This window comes from Desarmillaria tabescens (assembly GCF_030435595.1).
Source record: "Desarmillaria tabescens strain CCBAS 213 chromosome Unknown EV420scaffold_116, whole genome shotgun sequence".
In the NCBI taxonomy this organism is placed as follows: domain Eukaryota; kingdom Fungi; phylum Basidiomycota; class Agaricomycetes; order Agaricales; family Physalacriaceae; genus Desarmillaria; species Desarmillaria tabescens.
In genome coordinates, this window is record NW_026848415.1 from 19,131 (window position 1) to 37,501 (window position 18,371).

At 43.1% G+C, this 18,371-nt stretch overlaps 3 protein-coding genes across 3 annotated transcripts; all 3 read right to left on the reverse strand.

The window, feature by feature from the left end:
• Nucleotides 1-14,294: 14,294 nt before the first annotated feature.
• On the reverse strand, nt 14,295-15,242 carry EV420DRAFT_1623427 (uncharacterized protein; the record flags this gene model as incomplete). Its single annotated transcript, XM_060475939.1, has 2 exons — nt 14,295-14,689; nt 14,714-15,242. 2 exons carry the CDS (start codon nt 15,240-15,242, stop codon nt 14,295-14,297), a joined length of 924 nt encoding a protein of 307 aa, XP_060322484.1.
• A 678-nt stretch (nt 15,243-15,920) lies between these two features.
• Nucleotides 15,921-16,283, reverse strand: EV420DRAFT_1226415 (uncharacterized protein; the record flags this gene model as incomplete). The annotated part of the gene is made up of 1 exon (XM_060466509.1): nt 15,921-16,283. A coding segment is annotated over one exon (363 nt), but the record flags the coding sequence as incomplete, so codon positions are not given.
• Nucleotides 16,284-16,780: 497 nt separating this feature from the next.
• EV420DRAFT_1670124 (acyl transferase/acyl hydrolase/lysophospholipase) lies at nt 16,781-18,038 on the reverse strand (the record flags this gene model as incomplete). The annotated part of the gene is made up of 5 exons (XM_060479042.1): nt 16,781-16,816; nt 16,846-17,413; nt 17,464-17,706; nt 17,760-17,898; nt 17,951-18,038. The coding sequence occupies 5 exons, from the start codon at nt 18,036-18,038 to the stop codon at nt 16,781-16,783; spliced, it is 1,074 nt and encodes a 357-aa protein (XP_060322486.1).
• Nucleotides 18,039-18,371: the final 333 nt, after the last annotated feature.

Genomic DNA, 18,371 nt, shown 5'->3' on the forward strand with positions numbered 1-18,371 from the left:
AAGGAGAAATTTACGAGAACCCTGGAATAGGGCGGACTTCGATCTACGGCAGCAGCATAGGGTCGGAGAGTATGGTGAAGAGGACATTATCCCAGAGTTCGTGGAAGGATCTAGCTCGGAAACCTACTGAGGCCGAGCTGGAAAATATGACTTATTTGGAAATGCTCCATTGGACAGAAAAGAAGCTACCATGAGAACTCTCGTGGAACAGCTCCCCTCAAGGCAGATACTTCCAAAACAATCGAAACAATCAGGTCGGTGGACAGGTATTGTACCACGAGACGATTTTCCATACCAACACGCTATGGAACCAAGTACACCCGGACGATTACACGGATCCCAGAGAACAGTACCAGGTGCCCGCACCATCAGAAACGTCGAGTGGAAGCACGGTGGACTTAAGCCACCTATCCATCCTCAGAAGGACAGGGTACGTTGACCCTAGCCAGCTATTCGCAGTGGCAGGAACACCAGGGAGTGCAGGTGCAGCAGCTGCCGCAGCCACAGTAGTCCCCGTGGCCCCAGCCCCTGCACCGCAAGGACCCCTATCCCCTCATCATAACCCTGCATTACGATCCCTACCAAGACCCACGGCAATTCCTATCCCCGCAGACCCTGTACAACCACCAAATACGCCGCCTCCATTCATTGTCGGAGTAGCAAACACGAATCCCTGGGGACAAGTGAAACCGCAGCTAGTGGAACCCCCGGAGAAGTTCAAAGGGGAATCCAGCGATGTGGATTGGTTCCTGAACCAGTGCGAGGATTACTTCAACGTTTTCCCACAACAATTCACCATGAATATGCATGGACAAAGCCCGAACCGGGTAGTCTTCTGCACATTCCGACTTGCTGACAAAGCATTACATTGGTGGAACCACGCAAGGGATGAATACTATGATGAAACGTGCGGTTACCTGCGGTATCCAGCATGGCAGACGTTCAGACAAATAATCGAAGACCAATTCCGTACTGATGCGGAGGTAGAACTCAAACTACAAGAGTTCAAGCGCATCCGACAGAACACCTACAAATCGGCTAAAGAATTCTTCTGAGATTTCGAACGATTAGCCAAAGAGTCTGGAAAGCGTCACAACGAGGAGTATATGATCGAAATACTCAAACCGGCTATCCGAAAGAACGTCAAGACGGCCATACACGCCACCGGAACCACGCTACCATGCACCTATGCAGAATGGAAGTTCCAGGTGGAACAAATGGACTATAACTACTGCGTGGGACTAGCGGAAGACACAGGCAGGAGTCAAGGAGCACAGGGACAGCAGAACAAGGGAACAGGAAAAGCCGGAAGTTCCGGGAATTCCCAGGGTGACAAGAAGACGGGAACAGGAACCACGTATGGGGGCCAAGGTCAACCCATGGAGATAGATCGTCTCCGCAAGGAAGGGCGATGCTTCCGCTGTGGCCACAAGGGCCATCGGAAGCAGGACAACAAGTGCCCCAAGGACGAAGGAACTTGGCTCGTCAAGCACCAACCCAAGTTCTCCCGAGCTCAAATCTGCGCAATGTATCAGCAGGTGGTCAAAGAGGAAGAAGCAGAAGCCTCCACATCGAAGATCGAGGAGGTAAAAGACGAGCCGGCAGTGTAAGCGACAAACGCGTGTCGGCAAAGGACATAATTTCATTTAGTGGTGCGTCACAGAACTCCGCCGGTTGGACTAATGTACCGCATGTAGTACCTCAAGGCAATGATCAAATCTTTCCGCATTCGCAAAATGAAATTACTCAGTCGCATAAAAAGAACGGTGTACAGGGGATTACCACCGTGCTCGAAGAAGACCCCCACTCAAGCTCCTTGGCCACTGGTGCGAAAGCACAAGCGGCGCATGCTGCGCAAGGCAGCGGGAAACACGGGATCAAGGACAACATCGCTCCGTGGCGGGTAGGTACCGGCGCAGAAAACGGAGGAAGAGCGGCCGAGCTAGGAGTGGGCGAGGGGTACCTCCAGGCGGGAGAGGAACGATGCAGGACCCTGCCCGAAGGCGGAAAGTACGCACCTGCCCTATGCGGCCAACTACCCCGACACGACGGAGCCGCAAAAGGGAACACGACTCCCCAACAAGAAAACCGCCGCCCCGCAAACAACAGTCAAGACAACCGGGGACATCATTTATCCACCTCTGATCACGGTGCGTCTTCCTTCCTCGTCGCTAACACATAATGGCACCAGGGGCTCGTGTTCCCCGGTGGGCGGGTCGGTGGGACCATTATGTGAAACCCCTATTCGTAATAAAAAGACCGTTTCTCTCGAAGAAGTGCCTGATAAGGAAGACGACTACAGCTATCAACAAAGCCTCAAGTCACGAGGGGAAGACCCGGTGATCCACACCGAGGAGTACCCAGAAGACTATGAAGTGACAGAGCTAGAAGAGGAATATTACGATGACAAGTGGGACAAAGGATGGCTCAAGCCCCATAGCGCAGAATGGGTAAGGAGAAAGATGAGACAAGAAAAGACAATGGACGGGAGGCTTGCAACCCTCCGAATGTGGGTACACCCCTAGACGCCTCGTAGAGGTAGATGAAGATCTCGTTCTAGATCTCATCGGATCCTCAAAAGAAACTTATCGCCAACGAGAACAGTGTCTGCAAAACATGCAGGACCTGCGTATTCCCCCACAATATATCCGAGGAGGCAAAGGAAGGAGCGTCAACATCCGCATACAGCTCGAAACCCTAGACACCAGGTCAGGTGCGAGCAGTCGACGCTCTAGTCGACAGCAGATGCACTGGGAGCTGCATAAACCGAACGTTCATGCAAGAACACCAAATGAACATGGTAAAACTACCCAAAGCGCAGGCAGTATACAACTGCAGGACGGCAGCAGAAACAAAGGAGGGGATATCACCGAAGTCATAGAACTCCGAATGACCATCGGAGATCATCACAAGAAGATCGACCTCACAGTTGTCGATCTAGGAAATGTACCTCTATTCCTAGGACATGACTGGCTCAAATGGCACAATCCCATAATAGACTGGAAAACGGGAGCAGTAACCCTAGCCCGTTGTTCGTGCCGCAAGGTACCCTTCCTACTACCTGAGGAAGACCCCGAACAAGCCTGGGGAACTGAAGTAGAAGAAGGGGATACTATCCTTGTCATAGATTTCAAGGAAGCCTTTCACATTCGAGCCATGGGAAGCAAGGCGAATGAGTTGGCCTGCCAAAGCCAATAAAGCTAAGGAGACAAAAACAGTTCGAAGAGATAGTACCAGAACACTACCGAGAGTTTCGGGACGTGTTCGCAAAGGAAAACTTCGACGAACTACCACCCCGCAAACCATGGGATCATGCAATCGAATTAATCCCCAACGCAAACGCGAGCCTAGACTGCAAGGTTTATCCCCTTAACCCAGTGGAGCAGGAGGAGTTGGATAAATTCCTGGACGAGAACCTAGAGTCAGGAAGGATTCGACCATCCAAATCTCCCATGGCGTCACCATTCTTTTTCGTCAAAAAGAAGGATGGAAAGCTTAGACCGGTACAAGATTACCGGAAGCTAAACGAGATGACCATTAAAAACCAATATCCTCTCCCTCTTATCAGAGAACTAATGGATCAACTCAAAGACGCAAAGTACTTCACGAAGTTAGACGTAAGGTGGGGATACAACAACGTACGAATCAAAAAGGACGATGAGTGGAAGGCAGCTTTCCGGACCAACCGAGGGTTATTTGAACCACTAGTAATGTTCTTCGGTCTCACCAATTCACCGGCCATGTTCCAATGGATGATGAACGACTTGTTCAAGGAGCAGATTGCACGAGGAGACGTCACCATCTACCTAGATGACATATTAATCTGCACCAAGGACGAAGACAAGCACCGTGCCGTCATGAAAGAGGTCCTGACCATTCTTCGCGCCAATAATCTCTTCCTAAAGGCGGAAAAGTGTGAATTCGAGGTACTTGGAAACCGAGTACCTCGGAGTGATCATCAGTCAAGGATCCATCCGCATGGATCCCGTAAAGGTCAAAGGAATCACCGAGTGGCCCCAACCTACCAAGAAATGAGAACTACAGTCGTTTCTGGGGTTCACCAACTTCTACCTGAAGGTTCATACGTGACTACAGCAAACACGTATGACCCCTGACCCAACTCACGGGAAAGGTGGAGTGGACATGGGGAACATCCCAAGAAACCTGCCTTCCAAGGAGATCAAGAGGAAACTGGCAGAGGAGGTCGTACTGGCCATACCAAACTGAACCAGAAAGGTACCGAGTGGAAGCAGATGCAAGCGAAGGAGCGATAGGAGCGGTTCTATCACAAGAACAAGAAGGGAAGTGGAGGACCGGTGGCATTCCTGTCCAAAGCCCTAACGGTCACAGAACGGAACTATGAGATATACGACAAGGAACTCCTAGCCATCATGCTTGCCTTAGAAGACTGGAGGCATTATCTCATGGGAGCGCACCAAGACTTTGAGGTGTGGACGGACCACCAAAATCTACAATACTTCCGAAAACCCCAGAAGCTCAATCGTCGTCAGGCTAGATGGGTAACAGAGCTGGCCGAGTATCATTTCACATTACATCACAAACCCGGCACAGCAAACAAAAAGGCGGACCTACTATCCCGAAGGGCAGACCATAATCAAGGAGGGGACGACAACCACGAAGTGGTAATCCTCAAACCGGAAATGTTTCGAGCCATGATCATGCCGGGGGAGGAAGAAATACACAAGAAGATACAAACGGCGTTGCGAGATGTAACCAGATGGGACAAGGGGATCGAAGCATCCCTTCACCATCCCCGAGGGATCACCCAGAAAGAAGGACTGATGTACTATGATGAACGACTATACGTTCCCCGAGACACCAAACTGCGAGGGGAACTTATTGCTATTCACCATGACCATATAACGGCTGGACATCCGGGCATTGAAAAAACCAAAGAACTCGTTCAACGCGAGTATTGGTGGCCAAAACTGAAACAGGATGTAGAAAGATATGTAAAAGGATGCGAAGCTTGTCAACGAACCAAAACGAGCACGCAAAAGAAAAGAGCACCTTTGCACCCACATTCCGTACCCTCTCGGCCTTGGGAACATATCACGGTCGACATGATCGGCGAATTACCTGATTCCAACGGGTACAATGCCATCCTAATGATCGTGGACCGATTCTCAAAAGAAGTCATCCTCATACCATGTTCCACGGAACTAACCTCGGCAGGGTGGGCCAAAATACTCAGAGATCAGGTATGGGCCAAACACGGAATGCCTCAAAAGGTGATATCCGACCGAGGACCGCAATTCGTTTCCAAGTTCATGAAGGAATTGTATGAGATGCTACACATACAAGGAAACCTGTCCACGGCATATCATCCACAAACCGATGGACAAATGGAGAGAGCAAACCAGGAAATTGAGAAATACCTTCGCATATTCATTAACCATCGACAAAACGACTGGAGCGAGTGGCTACCGCTTGCGGCCTTCCAACATAACAATCAGAAGCACTCTGCCACCGGATACTCACCAGTTTGAGATCAACCATGGACAAAAACCTTATCTTGCACCACTCACGATAAAAGAAGGGAACAAACCCTGCCGCCAGGGAATTTGTAACAGACATACAAAAGGTCCATGAACAAACTGGCCAAAGCGTTAGAAAAAGCAGCAGAGGTCATGAAGCGACAATATGACAAGCATCAGCGGATGGCGATAGAGTACCAACCGGGAGACAAAGTCTGGTTGGACTCCACGAACCTACGTCTTCCTCGACCAATGAAGAAGTTAGGAGACAAGCACGTCGGACCATTCGAGGTAATAGCCAAATATGGCACCTCCACTTACCAGTTACGCCTTCCTTCCGCGTGGAAAATCCATGATCGATTCAATGAAAATCTTCTCACCCCATATCATCCACCGGAGTTTCCAACCCAAGTACAACCCGCAGCTCCACCACCAGATCTCATAGACGGACAAGAACAGTACGAAGTTGAAGAAATAGTAGACCGAAGGGAAAGAGCCCCTAGAGGAAGAGGGAGAAGGCGAAGTACCAGAATCGAATACCTCGTAAAGTGGAAAGGATATCCGAGAGAAGAAAACTCCTGGGTAGACGAGCAAGACTTGGACAATGCCAGAGAGGCCATCGAAGACTTCGAACAAGTCTCGTTCATCACTCGCCCACCCATGGACTGGTGGGAGGAAGGTGATGAATCCGACTCTTGGTCAGAAACAGAGTCAGTAACCGAATCAGAAGTCGACCACCCCTTGGTACAGGCGATACAAGAATACCTGGTAAAACCAAACGCACCCTCGCTTGTAGGAGCCTATCTTCCAAAACCAAACTACTTCGCAGTCGGGACGACTGCCTTAACAGGGGGGTAATATTACGATTTTGCGCTTTATCTTATCTTATTGGCTCTCTTGTAATCTCGCTATGCCAATTCTCCGGACTTGATCGCATTCTACCATGAGGGTTCAGTACGTTTACCATACCGTTGCAGACACTTGTAGTATATTTAGCACGACCCAAACTGTATTTAAGTAGCTCGACTGCAGGTCTTAAACCTCAGTCTCGAACTAAAGTTTATTCACCCGATAACTTAGTCTGCACTCACTCTCGCTCAACTAAGCGATAGCTCCCTGCACATAAACCTGCAAGCAACATAAGGCGCCTGACCGAAGTGCAAGTCATGCCTAGTTGTTTGATCTTGTTTGTGTAATCGGTCGCTAACACATGCATGATGAGAAGGCCAAACCCTATACCCAATGCATTATGCTCTAACTTACAAGCACACTCATGGGAGCTAGATAAAACCTTGAAGATTGCATTGACACTGAGAAATACTTAGCATGCTTGCTAACTGTGACATGCCATACCTGAAAATCCAGGGAAATCCTTAAGTGAGATGACAGATATCACCAGCACGAACTTGGGCAATGGTCTTCAGCTGAAGTCCATGAGCCCACGTTCCATTGTTCTGAGTACCATTGTTCGAAGACTCATTTGTTGCCGTGTCTATGAGAAGCCTCTGTGAATCCAAGCAAGAAGTCTTGAAAGACATATGCCAGAACTGATAGTTCCATGTGCCTAGACCTGTCAGTCATTAGAGAACAAGCCTGTAGGTGTCAGGAGAGCACCTCTTGGCACACGTTGAAGAGGCTCTGTGCATGCCAAGCTCGAAATGCGATAGCATAGACACACTAAACACACCCACTCTCACACTCACACACACACAGAATCTCAGTAGTTCGGGGGAGATGTGTGATGCAAGCACACAATAACAATAGAATTAAAAGATGTCTTGCACTCTTCAAGATATAATAGCATGCTAGCTCAAAAGAATTCTCTAAGTCCAAATGCTTTTAGGACAGGAGGTTCATATTGCTCAGCCTTGAGGTGAAAGTAATATTTCACAAGCCCACAAACGTCCCACAAGAATGTACAACCCTCAATTGACATTACACATGACACACAGGTGGCCACAACCCATCAAACAAACTACACATGACTTAAAGCTTCATGCTCTAAGCAGAAAACACTTCAGAAACCTTTTGTAGATCCACAGGGTTCAAACCTATGCAATCCAGAGACACAGAAACACAGAAACATGTCCACAAGCCACAGGGTTTGAACCTATGCTACTTAGGAATAAACCAAAAACCCTCAAAGAGTATTGACAAGCCAAAGGGTTCGAACCTCTACCACTTGCAACAACTCAGAATTCACAAACACATTCTGCAAACACAAATGCACATTCAAGTTATCACAATACAATATTTCTCTGAGTTGAGCACAATCAATTACTGTCCAGAATCAAGCTAAGTGTCGCACGTGAGCAAGGCATGCCTCATGACCTCTCAAGAGTTTCAAAATAATTCTAGATCCAATAATATTCTCTGGCTCGAAGCTACAAACACCAGTCCTTTGGTTGCACACTAGGCTCTCTGCTTTGTGTCACAACTGTGGGGGTTCGAAAGCTTGCTACCTACTTCTAATTACCACACTTTTATCTACAGCTAATTATATAAATAGAAATATTGAAAATAGATACACTCCACCCCGGAGCGATTTCCCCTCCGTGATGTGTCGAATGCATGGTCACTAATTAATATTCTGAGTCAGTCATCCAAGTTAGTGCTTGGTAACCTGCTGCTCTTTCTTCTTGGCAAGGTCTAGAGTTGCCACATCATGCGGAATATTTCTCCTAATTGGCTCCTTGTTTTTAAGTCCTCTGTCGCACACATCGCTAGTGAGTTGGTATTTTTATTTGGTTGCTGCACAACCTTTTCTTAGTTCAATATTTCATTCTGGGTACAGGGTTTCTCTCGTGTCGGCCGAAGCCCTCTCAAGAGGCTCGGACTGGGTGGTCCTCAGTTCTGAATGACGTTTCTGGGTGATTGCCAGATTGGCAGGGTTTGCACATCATAGATCAATCTTGCGTGAAGCTTCGTAAATATATTATCTTCTCAGTGTATTTTATTTGAGCGAGACACTGCTGAGGGATGCATAGGGTGTGAGTCAGGGCACTGAGACTTCACACTTAAATGACACCAGTGTGCTGCTCTAAGTCTAAGCCATGCGCTCCACTCAGATTATTTTATTATATGCTACTTCTGCCTCAACAGGTGTCGCTCCATGCTGGGTATGCACTCTAATATTACTTAGTGGATTGACACATGTTTGGATTCACAGGATTCACAAAATTACATGTATGAATGCATTGCATGCATGTCAACGTTTAGCGATGATGAACCTAATGACTCCCATGGGCGGAAACACAAAACCTAGGTGCGGTATGTGCTAACAGACACGGAATCTGAAGGATGGTTCTAGTGAGTCTAGTCGGGGCACCTCTGTGCAGTGACTAAAGCTTCCTAGGGGTGTAGCAAACTTTGCTACAAGGGTGTTATGACTCTCTGATAGCTATACAGAGGCCAAAGTCGAAATGCGAATTTTCCTTGAAGGAAATAATACAGGAGAGGGAAAGGATGATATATGAAGCTGCCTAGGTGCAGCATGAAGTAAATATTTCAATATAGTAGTGGGAACAAGGATAGGTAACTCTAGTGATGAGTTGAAGGAAGTTGTCCTAGCCCTCCCTTTTTCTAAACTAATTAGTTAGCTACTTTTTATACTAGTTTGCGAATTACAGGTTTGTAAGCTACATTGTTCCTTGCTGTGTTGATTTATAACACAAGCAAACTAATTACTGAGTAATAAGGCATGATTAACCCTTCCTTACCAATGCTGAGTTGAGCACAGTCAAATCCGCATGCTACAAAGACTGTGCATTACTGTGCATTGCACTGCAAGTAAGCAAGCTTTGTAACAAGTTTACCAAGCAATCCACTGGGGTTTGCTTAGCGAATTAAACAGTCTTAGTAACCTCTAAACCACTGCTGACTGTTGCAAATTAAATAATTCTCTAACTCATCATCAAGATTGAGTTATTTCAGGGTGATGTGACTATGTGCTGAGATCAATGATGGGATTTGATCAATCAGGATCTGCAATCAAAGTGCCTGAAGATCAATGGCTGTGCTCTGATGTAGAAAAGCCTGATAAATCTGCGAATTCTGACCACACAGAGCCTAGAGGCCCATCAGTGAGCTCACTATAGAAATGAGACTAAAACTGAGAAGTCTGACCTGGATGCTCAGTAAGGTGGCAGTGGCAACATGCTACACATGTAGGAGTCTGGGTACTGCACGACATTTGTAATTCTCATTCCCCTGTAGTATAAGTAGGTTGGTTACAGTAGGTAGAAGCCAAGTTTCGAGCCCCCAAGTTCCAGTGCATGCATTGAAAGTAGTGGTGTGGCAAAGGATCAGTTTGTGACTTTGAGCTTTGTATAGAGTTAGTGAGCTCACTCAGAGAAATATGAGAAACCTTTAGAGAAAGACTTTAGAGAACTTAGCCAGAGTGAATATGATTCAGTGATGCTGTTTCTGTTCTGTTAAGTGTGATAAGTCTGTTTGGGGAATGTTTTGAAGTGGAAATCTGAGATCTGTTCTGTTCTGTTCTGTTTCAGTCTGTTCCGTGTCAGTTCTGTTCGAAGTTTCATTTCTGAATCTGTTTCCAAGCACTTCTAAAGTGTTCTTGAGTCGAGATCATCTGCTGGAGTTAGTTGGAGGACCCCTACACACAGTTGTGTAGCAAGTGGGCTAAGTCAGTGCTTGCCTGTGATGTTCTTTTAGCAAGCTCACTAAAGTTTCGGCATGTATTGCCTCTGTTTCTGTCAGGATCAGTGTCCCTTGTGTATTTTAACTCCAATCTGCCTTGAAGGTTGCATCATGCCAGTGAATGACCTTTCTGTAAAAGTTCCTAGACTTAGGAATTCATTAGAGAAAGCTTAGCTTTGCTAAGAGCATTGAGAATAAGAGAAACTCTCAGAGATATTGAAGTATAGTTGGATCGCATTAGAAATAATTGCTCCTCCTAGAACTTATAAGGGTGATTGTAGTTTGTGTAGTTGTGTGAGTGTGTGTGTGGGTTTTTGAGGTTTGCCTTTTAGCCTGCTCACTATTCCACAGGTGCCCACAGCCAGCCTCTTCACCATGATGAGCCATATCATCCTTGATGCAGGAGCAAAGACCATGGTAGAAGGCATGATGAAGGGAGTTATCACCATAACCAATAATGGCAGCATACTGATTGAATTTGACAATATACTTCATGATGCAGTCTCCATCATGCATCTGAAGATTTTCAAGTTCATCTTCAGCATCACCGACAGCATTGAAGGGACCAAAGTTGGTTCGGAGTTCTGAAAGGAAGGCAGTATAGGAGTATGCCCAAGCAGGAGGGTTGCAGTGATTAGGGTGGAGGATATCTGGTTCAAACCAGTCAAGGGCGACACCGGAAAGGAGGGAGATAGCATAGTTGACCTTTGCAGTATTCAATTGGAATGCATTGGGATGGTTGTTGAAGTTCAACTGGAGGGAGACAATGAAAGCTTTAAGTTTTTGGAAGTCCGAACCATCAAAGGTATCTGGTTTCTTGACCTTGGTGTGTACAGCATGCTGACAGTTGCCATTGACAGCATTGGAAATGCTGCAGAGGACATTCATGAGTTGGATGAGGATCTGGGCATCGTTATTAGGGGGGTTAGGGTTGTTACCAGGGTTATTATTAGGAGGGCCTTCAGGTCCACCAGGTCCACCAGGATTGGGTGGGCCACCATCAGGGTTTCCCAATGGGCATCCTCAGCCATTCATTGGAGTATGAGGATTGAAGTCCCCATCTTCCAAACCTTGATTGTCTTCCTTGTCCTGACTTTGGATATCATCAAACAAGGATGTAGGTGGATTCCACAGAGGGTCATTTCAATACTTGCTCCAGCCATTGGATTCTGACTGCTGGGCTAGGAAGGGGTTAGGCAACCTGTTAGCATCAGATTGGCAGGCAGTGAAACCACTGTGGAGGTAAGATTCCCTACAGGGGCATTGGGATACAGCAGAATCTAACCCAAAGGAAAGAGGACCCTCTTTTGAGGCAGAAGCAGGGATATCATCCATGGTATAGGTTCAGTTGTTGGCCATGGAGTTTTGGCTGGTTTCTGGAGAGAGGGTGAAAGTAGAAGACATGATTTTTTAGAAGGAAATTTCGACTCAAGAGTTTGAGTTCAAATATACTGTTAGAAACATGCTAATAGGAATGCAGCAGAAGTTGCATATAGCAGAATGCTGTGGAATGCATCAGGTGTAGGCAAAGCTATTAGCAACATCACCCCTGAGCCAAAGCCCTAAGATAAATATGGACAGAAGTCCACGGAGTGACAGAGACGAGATAAGAGATAAGTCCAATGGATCAGAGTTCCATAAACTGGAGAGTGAGAGTTAGAGTCAGAGAGAGACAGATTGGGCTGAACCAAGTTGATATTTGAACTGAGTATCTACAGTGTAATTCTAAGGCTTATATACTACTTAGGAGTCTGATCTAGTTCCTACTCAGAGTGGTCTACATTCTAGGGTGGTCAGAGGTTGTAGTCTACTGGTTGGTAGCTGATGGAGTCTGATGACATATTCACTACCGATGTCAGGCTATTGATAAATTAAAATGAAGAGGTGAAATATAAAATAGAATATGAAATAGAAACTGAGAATTGGAATCTATAGGATTCTGGAATGCAGTTTGTTGGAGTTAGGTTTGGAATCAGGTTCCATTGGCATGCATGTTACAGATACAAAACACATGCTCCCAAAGTTCTAAAGTAACAGCACCCACACAGTTTTACTGCATATAGACTTAGTGATTAGAAAGAATTCCACTGACATATGGACTTTTTGTTGCTGTATTGCTGCAGCAAAGGACATTGGAGTGAGTGTACTGAAGTAGATGCATGCAGCATTATCTTGGCATTGTAACAGCCTTAGTAAAGTGAGTGGAAAGGTCATGGTATTAGGTCTTTTGCCATGGAATCAGTACTTTAGCTGTGGCATTCTTCTAAATGATGCTTGATCCTGATGTCATCAATGGCTATGCTGGGTGATCAATGATGGTCCTAAATCCATGAGATCTGCAATCAGGTGCCTGGCAGCATTAATGAAGTGGCACATATTGATGCAGAAAACAAGTTGGGAAGGATATTTGGCAGTAAAAGTGGGTATTGCTGTGATTGCAATCATTGACTTAGTAAAAGTCTGTTGAGTGGACAAAGCATTTATTATAATGCTAAAATCCATGAATTCTGAGCATACAGAGCCTTGAAGCTCATCAACAACATAGCCACTGGTTGGCCTGGCAGACTGGAAATAACAGCAGACAAAGAAATTTGCCAAGACATTCAATAGAGAAGAAATACTCTTTCAGAGTATTTCAAGTCCTCATCAGTATGGAGAGTGGTCAGAGCCTAGTACATGAACTTGATGCTATGATAGTATCTAAGATGACTGGGGGAGTAGGATCAAAACAACACCTCTGTGGCCATACCTGTGCCTGAAGGGGAGTAGCTTATGCAACTACTGCCTGGGGGAGCCAAATAGATTTTTCCATATAAAATTCTTATAAATAATATGTTCTTATTTTCACTCTTAGATGACTTTTGGCAAACATTGCCAGTTGTTCCACAAGGATCCTGAGAGCAGATTGTTGCAGCTTTATTTCATTGTTCATCTTTATGGTCTCACATTCAAGCTATCCACTTAAAGAAAAACATGTGTTTAGATCAAACTTCAGAAAATATTGAGTTTGCATGCTAGCTGCTTACTGTTGGTGCAGGTGAAAGACTCACTGAAGATTATACTATCTCTTTGCCTGCTTTCACAAGACTTACAGACTCCACACTTTCTGGACTCATCAAATACATTTATCCAAACATTGAGGCTGACCAATTCTCTGATCACTTCTTTTTGGAATGAACAATTCTGTCTGAACTTAATGATGATGTTGATAAAATCAATCAACAGGTTTTACATATTTTTCCAGGCCATGAGACAGTGTATTGGAGTTCTGATAAGATAATGGAGGATGAGTTGGATGATGCTGCTATGCTTTATCCAGCTGAATTTCTTCAAAACTTCAATGCATCTGGATTATCATGAGTAAACCTGGCTCTCAAAGTTGGATGTCCTCTTATGCTTCTTCACAACCTGGATCCAGCAAATGGTCTATGCAATGGGATATGGATGATTCTAACACATTTTCACCCTCATGTATTAGAATGCTGTCTTTTTAGTGATAATCATGCAGGAAAGACTGTCTTTATTCCACATATTACAATCAATGGAGATGCAGCTGAACTCCTAATTGCATTTTCACATCATCAATTTCCAGTCAGACTGGCTTTTGCAATGACAATCAACAAGTCTCAAGGCCAGGCAGTTACTTATGTTGGATTAGATTTACATACTTCAATTTTCTCTTATGGGTAGCTTTATGTTGCACTTAGTCATTGCACTTCTAGGCAACAGATTCAAATTCTCTTTCCAGATAAAGAAAAAAATACAAATACTTCAAATATTATATATCCTGAGACTTTATTATGCTGATAATATATTTTCTCTTTAAACTAATGCCTGAAAACTTAATAAATAAAAAGCCAGGTTTAGAGTGGGCTCCAATGAGCTGAAGACCTGTGTTATAGTCAGGTTGCTGGGTCCTGAGGTGCAAGGGCCCCAGCAATTGTGATGAAGACACAGGTTGTAGGCTCATAATATAAAAAGAAAGAATGTATTTACTAATAATTCATGAGTTATTAAATTTGACTGAGAATTTTTTAACTATGTATTTTATATGTATTATTATTATAGATTGAATATATCATCTATAAGTATGTCACAATACTGTTCTTCTAATATTTACTTATGTGAAGATAGTACCTATGCTAACTCTTTTGCTTCCTTCCATCGACCTTGATTATTATATGTTAATGCTAGATTATTCATAGCACTCAATGTGTCAGGATGTTCTTCTCCTAATATTTGCTTCTGTAAAGAGAGGACCTGCAACTGCAGCTCTTCTGCTTCCTTCCATCGACCTTGATTATCATATGTTAATGCTAGATTATTCATAGCACTCAATGTGTCAGGATGTTCTTCTCCTAATATTTGCTTCTGTAAAGAGAGTACCTGCAACTTTAGCTCTTCTGCTTCCTTCCATCGACCTTGATCATTATATGTTGTTGCTAGATTGTCTATAGCACTCAATGTGTTAGGATGTTCTTCTCCTAATATTTGCTTCTGTAAAGAGAGTACCTGCAACTGCAGCTCTTCTGCTTCCTTCCATCAACCTTGATTACCATATGTTGATGCTAGATTACTCATAGCAATCACTGTGTCAGGATGTTCTTCTCCTAATATTTGCTTCCGGAAAGACAGAACCTGCAACTGCAGCTCTTCTGCTTCCTTCCATCGACCTTGAATGCTATATGTTGCTGCTAAATTATTCATAGCCCTCACTGTGTCAGGATGTTCTTCTCCTAATATTTGCTTCTGTAAAGAGAGTACCTGTAACTTTAGCTCTTCTGCTTCCTTCCATTGATCTTGATTACCATATGTTAATGCTAGATTACTCATAGCAATCACTGTGTCAGGATGTTCTTCTCCTAATATTTGCTTCCGGAAAGACAGAATCTGCAACTGCAGCTCTTCTGCTTTCTTCCATCGACCTTGAATGCTATATGTTGCTGCTAAATTATTTATAGCCCTCACTGTGTCAGGATGTTCTTCTTCTAATATTTGCTTCTGTAAAGAGAGTACTTCCAACTGCAGCTCTTCTGCCTCCTTCCATCGACCTTGATGACTATATGTTATTGCTAAAGTATTCATAGTATTTAATGTATCAAAATGCTTCTTTCCCAAATCATTTTTATATTTCTTTAACATAAAGCATTGTAATTCTTCAGCTTTTTTCCAATTTCCATCTTGTAAAAATGCTTGTTCAAGCTGCCTATTGACATAATCGATTTTTTTATACTCATTTTTTATAAGATGTAAACTTAATGTTTGAAGAAAGATATAATCTTTTTTATTCCATGTTTTTGGTACTGATTTTCCCATTATAATCATTGCAGTCTTAACAAGATTTATTTTTTGTTGATCTTCCAATTTATCATAGCACCATGCATGTACCAGTGGATGTAAAGAATACACAGGAGTTCCCATTATTTCATTTCGTTTTATAAGTGAAGAAGCTAATAAAATATGCATGCCTCCTCGAAATGTCTCAAAATTCCATTCATTATCATCATTGACTTCCAACAACTTGCTATAACTCTCTTCTATTATGCAATTTTCATCAATATCTGTTGCTAAAGCAGCACGACTAAATATTTCCTCAGATATATTTTCATTGTAGAAAAATGCAAAAAGTTCTAAGATTTTCAAAGTATATTGTGCATTAACTGCATTTGAGTTATTTTTCTTTGCTTGATATTGAATTGCTTCTAATGTTAAATTCCATACATAATATATATTCTGTTCATTTATAAACAAATCATATTTTGATAATATATTTTTTCGATTTTTATCAAAACATTTCACATACTCAGAAATTGTATAATAATGACAATGAATGGATGATCCTGCAAGATTAATTGCTAATGGTATAAAACCAAGTTTTATAACTATAGCATTTGCAAGTGTATCATTAGTCATTGAATGGTTTAATCCACTAGTGTTTAAAAGCAGATTTATAGCTTCTTCTAAGTTCATTTGAAGCACAGCTATTTCCTTATGATTTGTGATATACTTTAAGTATGGATTACGACTTGTAATTAAAATATTTCCTCTTTGTCCAAAAGGTAAATATTTTTGTAGTAAGTGGATATCAGAATGATTAGCATTATCATATATCAAAAGCCATTCATCTTTATAAAATTTAGAGATCCAATCAAGTGTTACATTCTCATTATCTGTTTGAGCATTGGATAACTTTAATATTATATCACTATATTGAGTTTGAATAGCTTTTAAACTTTGAACAACTGTGCTCTCAGATATCATATCAATCCAAAATATAATAGAAAAGCCAAATTAAAAAAAACAATTTATTAATAATTTTTTATTTGAAAAATACTATAAACAACTTACTATTTTAAATGCTGTTCATTTTCAGCAAATTTTAAAGCAATTTGACTTTTACCAATTCCTCCCATTCCATGAAGTAATAAAAGTCGTCTTTTTCTTATATCTTTACGTGGTGCAAAGTAATCTTTGAGCTTAGAAAGATATTTATCACGTCCAGTAAATTGAGATGATATAGAGCCTGACAAGAAAACCATAAAAGTCTTTAAAGATGAAGTTGTATGTCCAGCTACATTTGTATTAGACTTTAGATACTCTTTAAACTTATAAAATAAATAAACCTACCAAATATTCTTAATGTGTGAGGTCTTTCCAAGCTAGAGTTAGAACAAAGATGTTCTGTAACTTTGTCAATCATTTTAACTACATCAGAATCTCTCAGGTAGGCATTTGTATGAGCTAAAACATCTCCCCCTCTCTGCCAATCATCTACTTTCAATGCTCCAGTTCCATACATGACATTGAATCTAAAGTATATTCCTAGACTGTTGTTATATTGTCTAGCAAAGTCAAAAGCAACAGACTCGCAATCAATAGCAATATTTGTAATAGTTTTTATCAGCTGCAGAGATAGAATCTTCTCTATATTCTTTGGCCGCTGAAACCCATTAGATCCAGGATGACCTGTACCAATACTGAGAAACACCTCAAGATGGCAATCACTACCAAATAGCTGCATTGCCTCCTCTCTGACTTCCTTCGAAGGATTATTATGACCAAGACCTGCATCCATATATAAAGAACTGATCTCTCCTGGATCAGTAATCATGATGGACTTAAAAATGGTTGGAGTTGCAGTTGTAGCTCGGACAGCCTCCCAGATCTTGCAATCTGGGCCTTGATTGGGAAGTCCCACATATGTTCGAAATCGTTGTGGGGATTCCACATTGACAATAGTTTTGGCACAGACAAACCTGATAGAGATGAGTATAAGAGCAGAGGAATATAATCAGAATCAACATACACATTGCCACTTGAGTCCTTTCCTGCATCTGGATCAAGCAAACTCTCATCTCCAGTATATCCCCCATGGCTATGCTTGACAATCTCCTTGATCTGTGCTTCCAAGGTACTTGCCTTGAACTTTCCATCCTTGTAAAATGGTTTATGGTTGTCAGAGCTGAATACAGCAGCTGCAAGTTTGTTATAGTTTTGCAGTGCATCTTCAGCTGACATCTTCAGTTGACCCAGCATGATTGCATTGAGACTACAAGACTAATATTAGCCTCCACAGAGTCAACATTAGACCAAGTGACTCACCCTCCAGTACCGGAACCTCTAATGAGATGGAAATACTCACAAGGTTTCGGCACCTCGGTCAATTGCTTCTTTGCTTGGATACGCTTCATGATCTCATCGAGAATGATGAGCTGAGATGCCCCATGTATCCCACCGCCATCTGTCTCATGTATTAGTAAATGCTAACCACATGAAGAACATGGAGAATGCACCAAGCGACAGCAAATTCACGGGACTGTTGTTAGAAGTGTTATCGGCCATCGATGAATAAGATTCTAAAGATTTCAGGTTAGCGGACATGGTATGCACAAACTGAAGGCCGCCGTACCTTCCAATAGAGGATGGATAGCTAGATGTTTTCAGATGAGAATGCGAGCGAGTCGTAAGAGGACAAGATGTCATGGGGAAGGCGTGGTGATCTGTGCATTGCTGTAGAGGGATCACGGACGAATCCATGCACCAGTACGTCCTTCTTGATGGTGGCTTGATTTGTGATAGTCTGAAATGGTACCACAAATGATTATACATGACGAAAAGAGATGGTATTTTGAGTATATATGACAGAAGATACAAGCCTAAGACCAGTAGTCCTCGTCATGCTAGTCCAAATTCCTCTACAATGCCTAATAAAAG